At 49.9% G+C, this 10,167-nt stretch overlaps 1 protein-coding gene across 1 annotated transcript in view; it reads left to right on the forward strand.

The window, feature by feature from the left end:
- Positions 1–5,152: 5,152 nt before the first annotated feature.
- The window catches only part of PIK3C2B (phosphatidylinositol-4-phosphate 3-kinase, catalytic subunit type 2 beta), a 45,649-nt gene continuing 40,634 nt past the window's right edge, over positions 5,153–10,167 (forward strand). The window contains 2 exon segments of the mRNA XM_005885294.2: positions 5,153–5,290; positions 5,693–6,709. Of these exon segments, the coding sequence (XP_005885356.1) occupies positions 5,780–6,709 (930 nt within the window). The 5' untranslated portion in view covers positions 5,153–5,290; positions 5,693–5,779.

The following is a 10,167-nucleotide window of genomic DNA, read 5'->3' on the forward strand; positions in this document are numbered from 1 at the left end:
TTTTAAAAAAAGAAATGGCAGGTGTAGTTTGGGCATTTGGATTTCATCGCAGGTTACAAAGAGAAGGGAATGGTCGAGTACTGATGGTGATCTTTGGTTCATCTTGCTATTCTTTAACTTGAATTCTACTTGATTAGATTTCAAAATACCTAATCTTGGCATTCAAATAGGAGGGAGAGGGCACAGCTTGACACTGGTATTGGGAGGGGTGGGGTGAAGAAAAGGAAGAGGGGTTACTAGCTATATGGCAAAGGGTGGGGCTGTAGGGAATGTGGGTTGAGGGGGATTTTCTGGAGAAAACGTCAGTGGGGAGAGCTCTGGAGAATTTAATAGCTCTTGGGTGAAGAAAATACTACTTAATATTAGTAAATTGTTCGTGCTAGCTGACTTATTGCTTGAAAGCACAAAAGTTCATTGGAAACTTTCTAAGGCACTTAGAACTCTCAGTGCAGAGGAAAAAGCAAAATGGTTTTGCATCGCTGCAAGGTGGGGAAGGATGAAAAGCTGCGTGTCAGTCACTTGAAGGATGGGTGTCAAAACCTCGAAGCAGCAGGGTATTAACATCCTCCACTGCTCTGCAAGTGCCTGAAGTGGCTTATCTGAAGCTGGGAAGGTGAGTCTTAGAAAAGACTTTAAATGCTCGAATTGTGGGCTTTTAAAGTATTTAAATTTGGAAAAAAGAAAATGGAGATTTTGGTGTACACTTGAGATTAGATGTATGCTTTGGGGGTTATTCTGGATTTGTAACTCATTTTTTGGTCACAGATTTTGTGCTTGAAAATTCTGAGCAAAGTGAAAAATGATTTCTAAAGGAATTTTGTATGTTAACATTGTGCCTTATAAACAAATTACTTGTCTTTTGCGGTCAGTATTAACAACAAACGTTTTTGCTTACTATTAAATTGACATGGTCATTGTAACAAGGAGGACCAAATAACCTTTTGTGGTCACTGTAAAATGACTGTACTATTTGGTAACAAACAGATACCAAGGTTAGAGCTTATAATCTATCATATCTTTAGTTTGAAGAAAAAAAACAGAGTACATGAGTCATGGCTGGTGTCCTCAGTGGTTAGAGTGTCGGCCCACACACCCAAAGGGTTGCGGGTTCGATTCCCAGTCAAGGGCACATATCTGGACGTGTGGGAGGCAACCAATCAATGTGTCTCTCTCACTTTGATGTTTCTGTCTCCCCCCACCCCCCATCTCCCTTCCTCCCACTCTCTAAAAATCAATGGGGAAAATATCCTTGGTGAAGATTAAAAAAAAAAAAAGGAGTAAATGAGAGGGAAGAATTGGCAAATTGGTTGGGAAGGGAAGGAAGAATACAGGGTATCCGCTGGAGGTTTTGTTTTCTTTTTTCTTCCTTTTTAAAGCTAGACGAAGCTTGGTTGGACATAGTTACATGCTGAAGAGAGACCCAGCTGAGGAGAGATGATACACGAGAGGGAGGAGAAACTTGTGGAGCATCATCCTGATGGAGATCCAGTGGCGGGGGGATGGGAGCACAAGAGGGTTGTCCCTCAGCGTCCCCTGAGACCAGGGCGAGCAAGTGAGGCTGATGCAAGTGTGGATGTTGAGTGGGAGAGAGGCGGGACATGGAGATTCTTTCCGATGGTCTCCGTTTTCTTCACAATGGTGCCTGGCTAAGGCAACTCTTTTTTTTTTTTTTTTAATTTTTATCCTTGATTTTGAGAGAGAGAGAGAAAAGCATCGATTTGTTGTTCCACTTATTTATGCATTCATTGGTTGATTCTTTAAATTTTTTAAATTTTCTTTATTGATTTCAGAGAGGAAGGGAGAGGGAGTTTGAGTCTTTAAATTTTATTTATTGATTTCAGAGAGGAAGGGAGAGGGAGTGAGAAATAGAAACATCAATGATGAGAGAGAATCATGGATTGGCTGCCTCCTGCACGTCCCACAGTGGGGATCAGGCCCTGACCGGGAATCGAACCATGATCTCCTGGTTCATAGGTTGATGCTCAACCACTGAGCCACGCCGGCCAGGCACATTGGTAGATTTTTGTATGGGCCCTGACTGGAGATCGAACCCACAACCTTGGCATATCAGGATGCTGCTCTAACCAACTGAACTACCTAGCCAGGGCCGGCATCTCTTAGTATTCTGCTGTCCCAGTTCAGAGCTGCAAACCCACAGTCAGGATTGGAAGGCGTAAACGCCGTCTGACTCTGATGCTCATCTGGTGTCTCCTCTCTAAAGCACGAGACCTCCTTTTCCTGGAACTAGTTTTCCAGCTCTGGGCAGCTAAGTGCTGGGTTTCTGCAGCTGGTCATCTCATTCCTTTGAATTTCAAATAGAAAGACTGCCTCTTACCCTCTTTAGATAAAAAGTAATCTATAAGGCCCTGGCTGGTGTGGCTCCGTTTGGTTGGGCATCGTCCCATATGCTGAAGGGTCATTGGTTCGATTCTCGGCCCAGGGAACATGCCCGGGTTTCAGGCTCGATTGGTTGGGGTGCATGTGAGAAGCGGCCAGCTTCTCTCTCACCTCTTTCTCCCTCTTCCTCCTCTCTCTCTAAAAATCAATGAAAACAAATTGATAAAAGAATCATCTGTAAGAAGCTGTTGAAGGGTGGAGAAACTCAGCAGGCAGAGAAGTGAGCAGAGCACTGTGTGTGCCTGAGGCTGGGCTTGGGCTAATTCGTCTTTGGGAAACTACTTCCTAAAATTTGCTGAGCCAGCCCTGGCCCTACAGGGTTCTGTGCCTGTGCCTGGCAGACACAAAGGGTCCTAGGGGGGAGTGGGGAACCTCGGGTTAAGGGATACCCTTGTCCTAACTCATTTTGCTTTCTTTTTTGTTTGTTTGTTTGCTAACTCATTTTTGGATCTTGCCACCCAAGAATCTAACTGAACCCTTTTTCCTGTTGATGTTTTCCACTTTCTAATCCAGAGGAAGAACATGCTTCATATATTTATTATCTGCTGGATAAAGCAGTACAACAGAATGTACAATTTTTGATAATTTTATGCAGTTGTGAACTTCTTAGCTGCTGGTGCTAAAGGTCAGATGTAGCTACTTCACACTTTCTTCCCACAAGCTCATCCCTAACACACACACAGCAGGTTCTTGAATAACAGTGTTTTGTTATGACATGGATGAAAAAAATAAAATTGATTCCCGGCCGGGGCCGCTGTCTGTGTGGAGTTTGCATGCTCTCCCCGTGGCTGCGTGGGTTTCTTGAGTTCGCCAGTTTCCTCCCACATCCCACGATGTGACCGTTAGATGAACTGGGGTGTCTACACTGTTCCACTCTGAGTGGGTGTGAGTGTGGGTGTGGGTGGCCTTTCGCCCTGAACTACTGGGAGAGGCTCCAGTCACCCATGACCCTGAACTGGAATAAGTGAGTTGGAAAATAATTAGCTCCCTGTTTTCATTTATCTTCCTTAAATGTATGGATAGCTTACATTTACTTCAATGTTTAATATTGGAAATGTTTTGGGTCTTTATTTTGAAGTTTGGTGATGTTTCTGTGACCAGAAATGTGCCCTAGGAACTTAACTCTTTTTTATATCAATTAGCCCGCAGTGACATTGGTTTCATTATATGTTGTTTCGTTGAAAGGTGCAGTTTCCAAGAACCTATAAATAACGTTGAGGATTTTCTGTGCACACATGGACCCGTGATTCTCACCTTCAACTATAGACTAGAATCGCCTGGGGAATTTTTAAAAACACCACTGCCTGGCTGGCCGGCCGGCGTGGCTCAGTGGTTAAACGTCAACCTATGAACCAAGGAGGTCACGGTTCGATTCCCGGTCAGGGCACATGCCTGGGTTGCAGGCTCAGTCCCCAGTGTGGGGTGTGCAAGAGGCAGCCGATCGATGATTCTTTCTCATCGTTGATGTTTCTATCTCTCTCTCCCTCTCCTTTCCTCTCTGAAATCAATAAAAAAAAATATATATATTTTAAAAAAACACACCACTGCCCTACTGAAGGCCAATTACATGAGACTGTCTCGGGAGAACATGGGTGTCGGGACCGTACTTTTAGAAAGCTCCCCCAGCGTCTCTAATGTGCAGCCGGGGTTGAGAACCACTGAGCCAGGCTAACCTTTCATTGCAACCATTTTCTCAGTGTCTTCTCCATGTCATGGCTTCTGGAGGAAAGGATGCCAACCCTGGGGTAGCTGTGGGGGCTGCTTGCAGCTGGAGGCAGCTGGCCGGGGGTCCTGCCCCTCTGCCTGGTTTCCTGAGGGCCTAGGAGGGGTCAATATTTTGGCACAACTGTATCCCATCAGGCTCCTGGGCCTCACCCTCTGGAAAGCTTGGTTTCGGTGCTCATATTGGCGTATTTGGGGAGAATCCTTGTGCAATCTGAGTAATCATAGATGTATCTCATAACGCTCTATTGTACTTTTTAAAAAATATATAAATTTTTATTGATTTCAGAGAGGAAGGGAGAGGGAGAGAGATAAAAACATCAATGCTGAGAGAAAATCATTGACTGGCTGCTTCCTGCATGCCCCCCACTGGGGACTGAAGCCTGCAACCTGGGCATGTGTCCTGACTGGGAATCGAACCGTGACCTCCTTGTTTCATAGGTTGACGCTCAACCACTGAGCCACGCCGGCTGGGCTGTACTTTTCATTTATAGCTTTACTGAGGTATAATTGACATACAATAAACTGCACATACTTGAAACATACAATTTGAGAAGTCTTGACATAATGTGAAACCATTACACAGTCTAGATAGTGAGCCTAGTCACCATCCCCCAAAGTTCCCTCTGCTGCTTCCCACCCCTTCTCAGGGAGTCACTGATCTGCTCTCTGTCATTGTACGTTAACTTCATTTTCAGAATTTTATCTAAGTGGGATCCTACATACTCATACTCTATTGTCTGGCTTGTTGTACTCACTGTGGTTATTATGAGACTTGTCCGTGATATTGCATGTGTCAATAATTCTTTCCTTTTTATTGCTGAGTAATGTCAATTCTGTGGACACATCACATTTTTTTAATCCATTCAGCTGTCGGTGGACATTTGGGTTGTTTCTGGTTTTTAGATATTACACATAAAGCCGCTATGAGTATTCACATATAAATCTTCGTGTGGACGTGTGCTTTCATTTATTTGCGTAAGTAACTTTGATAGCTGAGTCATGTGGTAGGTGGATGGGGTTATCTTTTCAGGAAGTTGCCTGTGCTCTAAAGTGGTTAAACCATTTCACCTTCCCAGCAGCAGCATCTGAGAGCTGTCCCCTCTGAACTGATTGAAGAGCCCTTATTTCTGTCTTCTCCAACTGGTTGATGCCTCCTCCTATCCTCTGGGTACGTGTGAGAGAGACGAGGATGGGAGTTAGGGGCCGGAGGTGGAGGCATGTATAGATGAATGGAAGGGTGAATGGCTGTAATAGATAAAGTTGTCTTGGTATCTGTTTTCCCCTCCATCTTTCTGTTGTGGGCAATTAAGAAACAGGTAGATGTCACCTAAGTCAGATTATCTATCCTCTGGGTACGTGTGAGAGAGATGAGGATGGGAGTTAGGGGCCAGAGGTTATAGATGAATGGAAGGGTGAATGGCTGCAATAGATAAAGTTGTCCTGGTATCTGTTTTCCCCTCCATCTTTCTGTTGTAGGCAATTAAGAAACAGGTAGATGTCACCTAAGTCAGATTATGAATGCATCTCTTTTTGTGACTGCATGATTGATATTTTTACCCCTCACCTGCAGGTGCCCAGACACCATGCTGCAACCCTGCAGGCCTGACCTTGGCAGGAACTAGAAGCCCTCCTTGTCTCCTCCGTCCCCATCCTCACCATGTCGTCGACTCCGGGCAATGGGAAACACTGGGAGTCCCTGGAGTCTGTGGGCATCAGCCGCAAAGAGCTGGCCATGGCCGAAGCCCTGCAGATGGAGTATGATGCTCTCTCCCGGCTCCGGCATGACAAGGAGGAAAACAGAACCAAGCAGAACACAGACCCCTCTCTCATCGACTGGGAGGAGCCCGCGCTGGACTTCTACAACAAGCCAGCAGGCAGGCAGAAGGACCTCAAGCTCTTACGCGGTCTCTCTGGCTCGGATCCTACCCTCAATTACAACTCACTCTCCCCACAGGAAGGGCTGCCCAACCACTCTACCTCCCAGGGCTCCCAGCCTGGCCCAGATCCCTGGCCCAAAGGCTCCCTGGCTGGAGACTATCTTTACATATTTGATGGTTCAGATGGGGGACTCTCTTTGTCCCCAAGACCGGGGGACACAGATGGCTCTTCTAAGAAACTGTCCCCGCCTCCTCTGCCTCCTCGAGTCTCTATCTGGGACACCCCTCCCCTACCTCCCAGGAAGAGGGCCCCGTCTTCCTCCAAGATCTCCCAGCCCAATGACATCAACACTTTTTCTTTGGTCGAACAGCCTTCAGGCAAGTTGCTAGGGCATCAGATCTTAGAAGACGCGGAGCCAAGAAGTGGGGGGACAGGGCGCCGACTGGGGCCTGTGGACTACGATGGTATCAATGATGCGATCACACGGCTCAACTTGAAGTCAACCTACGATGCAGAGATGGTGCGGGATGCCACCAGGGGCTGGAAGGAGGGCCGGGGGCCCTTGGACTTCGGCAAGGACATCCCTGGAAAACCCGTGGCCCGGAGTAAGACCATGCCCCCGCAGGTGCCCCCCCGCACCTATGTCTCTCGCTGTGCCAATCGGAAAAATGCGACGCCTGGCAAGAACCACCGGATTTCTGCTGCCTCGGTGAGGACTTTGTGTTTTTTTGTCCTTTTCTCACGTCGTTCGGAAACAGAAGAGTCTCCCTTTTTTCTTGGCTTTCCAGATCGGCTACTTACTCATCCCTTTAGTCCTCTCCGCCCTCGGCTTCTGTCATCGGGCCCCTGGGTCCTGGTGGGGAGAGGAAACGGGGCACCTGGAGACATGGCTCCTCCCCAGGGCTGAGCTTTGTGTACCTTGTGTATCTCCTGGGAGCAGGCATTTCAGAATCCCAGTGTCCCGTGTGTGCCTGCGGTTCGATGTGAGGACAGAGCCGGGGTTATGGGACTCCTCGTTGGTCCCAGTGGCCTTGTGGACTGGAGCGAGTAGCTACTGCTTTTTGTTCTGCGCGGTGATGAGGCTCCAGCCTCATATTCACCATCGTTTGTGCTCACTGAACACCAAACCCTGGTCCAGACCCCGCAGCAGCCCCGCCTGATGGTCTAAGGCCGTGGTCGGCAAACTGCGGCTCGAGAGCCACATGCGGCTCTTTGGCCCCTTGAGTGTGGCTCTTCCTAAGCCTCAGGAGTACCCTAATTAAGCTAATAACACTGTACTTACCTATATAGTTTAAGTTTAAAAAATTTGGCTCTCAAAAGAAATTTCAATCGTTGTACTATTGATATTTGGCTCTGTTGACTAATGAGTTTGCCGACTACTGGTCTAAGGCACCCAGCTCTGGTCTCTCTCATTCCAAAACTGGCTTGTTCTCGCTCTCTGTCTCTTCTCTGTGTCTTCTTCTCTGTGTGTGTCTCTCTCTCTGTCTCTCCCACTGTATCTTTCTCTTGGTTGTTTCTGTCTCTCTCTCTGTCTCCCTCTTCCCTCTGACTCTCTCTGACTGTCTCTCTCTTTCCTTCTGTCTTTCTCTGTCTCTTTTTCTCTTTCATTTTCTCTTCTGTCTCTCTCTTTCTCTCTCTTTTCCCGTGTCTACCTCCCTGTTCTCTTTCTCCCTGTCTTTCTCTCTCTGTCTCTCTTTTATTATGGAGAAATATACATAACATTACATTTACTGTCTTAACGAATGCTAAGGATACAGTGCAGTGGCATGAAATACACTCACATTGTTCTGCGACCATCGCCACCAGTCATCTCTGTTCACATTGAAAATATTTAGAAAAAATATGTGGTATGACAATAATACTTTTACTTGTATCCGAACATAATATGAAATAGCAAAGCCACAGGTGGGTCCAGGAGAGCTTTGAGGATCTTCTGGTCTCGAGAAGTGCCAGCAGCAGCATCCCCAGGGGTGGGAATTGAAGGCTGCTCTGTGTTTCCCCCGGGCGCCCTGGCAGCCCTGGCTCGAGAAGGGGTCAGGAGGCACCCTGGCGGCGACGCCTCCTGTGGGAAGAGCGAGTATTTACCTCATTCCACCCCTGTTTCCTCCTTGCACATTGTCTAAGGGAGCTGGGGCTTTCCCACCTGGGTCCTGGCCACAGGGACTCTGCACAGCTCGGGACCAGCCACGTGCTCCCTCCTCCCCGTGCCCCCTCCTCCCCGTGCTTCTGCTGGGAGAGACACCGACGTAGCATCAGCTCCCGGGACAAGTCACAGCCGGAGGAGCTCCGGGCTTTTTAAAGGCCCTGCTCCGAGAGGTGGGGCTGCCCCGCTATTTATAGGGACACGGAATCCTGTTCCCAGTTCCGAGTTCCTCTCACAGAGTGGGGCCTGCTCGCCTGGTCCAGCCACCCTGGTAGGTGGTCACCGCTGTCGCTCCCTGTCCGGCTCCCTCGCCCCGTCCAGTCCCCTGCTTGTCTTCAGAGTTCGGAGAGGGAGCTGGTCCGAGCCTTGAGGAAGCGAGGGCCACGCACAAAGCCCTGCCCATTGTTAGTGGGGAAATGCGGCCTTGGTGTTCACCACCTCAACTCGGTGCAGGGACCCATCCCACTGGGCGGGGGGACCCCTCGGGCCCTCGGCCTGTACCCCCACCCCGCCTTCGCCGGGCTTCCAGCCAGAGGGACCCTCCTTGTCCCAGGCCCATGGAGCCAGCTCTGGAATTGGTTGGCTCCAAATGCCAGCTTCGTGCCCCCGCTGCCAGCCTCTGCCTGGCAGACGCCCCCAGCCAGCGCCGGGTGATGCCGCCAGGGCCTGCCAGCAGGGTGAACGTAAGTGGCTTTGTTTTCTTATGGAGCCAGGGAATGGCACTGAAAGGGCACGGAAATGGCCTCAGTAGCTACTCTGTTCTCTCCCCGTCGCCGCCCCCTCCTCTCTCTCTCTCTCTCTCTCTCTATTTCTCTGTCTCTCTGTTGCTGTTTCTCTGTCTCGTCCTGTTGCTCTGTCGCTTTCTCGCCCTTGCTTTTGTGGGTTCATTGCTGACAGTGGTGCTATTGTTTTGACTGGGACACAGGCATGAACTTGGCAGAGCCAGGACCTCACATGCCAGCTGCCCCCACTGCTGCCCTCCCCACCCTGCAACCCCCCTGCTCACCCAGGGGAGCAAGGCTAACAGGAGAGGGTCACTCAGAGGAAACTCTGGATATTCCAATGAGGGGTCAGTGCTGCCGTCTGCCCGCGGGGCCGGAGGACAGGAGCAGAGCCGGAGGGAGGGTGAGAGGTGAGGCATTGCTGTGTGTGCAGCCCAGGCTGTGGGCTTCCCGGAAGCAGGTGTTGGCACCGACGGCGGGCGCTGCATCCCAGCTGCAGCTTCGTTCCCTTGGGGTGGCCTCGCCGGGGGCTGTGGGCAGGCCTGTCAGGCAGAAACCCGTCACGCACCAGCTCCCCTACTTCCTCCTGCTCCGGGCTGGGCGGCAGGCCCACGGGGGCGGGCGGGGGGTGGTGCGGGGGAGGGCCTCCTTGTGAGTGAGCAAAAGCAGTGCCGTGACTACAGGGGTCGGTGTGAGGCCTTGTCTGAGAAAATTCCCACCACCACACACGCCCTTGGACAGGAAGCGGGGCTCAGGCACGTTCCCTGACGTTGCAGCTAATCAGAACCAGAAGGCTCGGGAGCCGGGAGGAGCTCAACCTTCTCCCAGGTCCTCTCCCAACCAGAAAGCTGTTCTCTTTCTTCCTCTAAGTGCTGGCCCAGAAGCCACGTGTGTCTGTCCTTGTCCCCAGCTCAGGACTCTCGGTCTCTCTCTACTTTGGGTCCCTGGGACTTGCTGTGGGTGTGGAGGCTTTGGCCCAGGGCCCAGCTCCCCTGAGGACTGTTTGGGCAGCCCACTCCCCCGGCCCAGCCTGCTGCATCGAGCTGATTAGGACCCGCCCTCGTGGGAAAGAGATTGGGCCTCCCTCATGCCCAGGCTTCCGGCCTTAGTCAAAGCTTCGAGCTCTCTCTCTCTTTTTCAAAAATCTATTTTTATTGATTTCAGAGAGAACGGGAGAGGGAGAGAGAGATAGAAACATCAGTGATGAGAGAGTCATTGATTGTTGTTTTTTAAAAAAATATATCTTTATTGATTTCAGAGAGCAAGGAAGGGGGAGAGAGAGATAGAAACATCAGTGATGAG

This window comes from Myotis brandtii, unplaced genomic scaffold (genome assembly GCF_000412655.1).
Source record: "Myotis brandtii unplaced genomic scaffold, ASM41265v1 scaffold898, whole genome shotgun sequence".
NCBI lineage: Eukaryota > Metazoa > Chordata > Mammalia > Chiroptera > Vespertilionidae > Myotis > Myotis brandtii.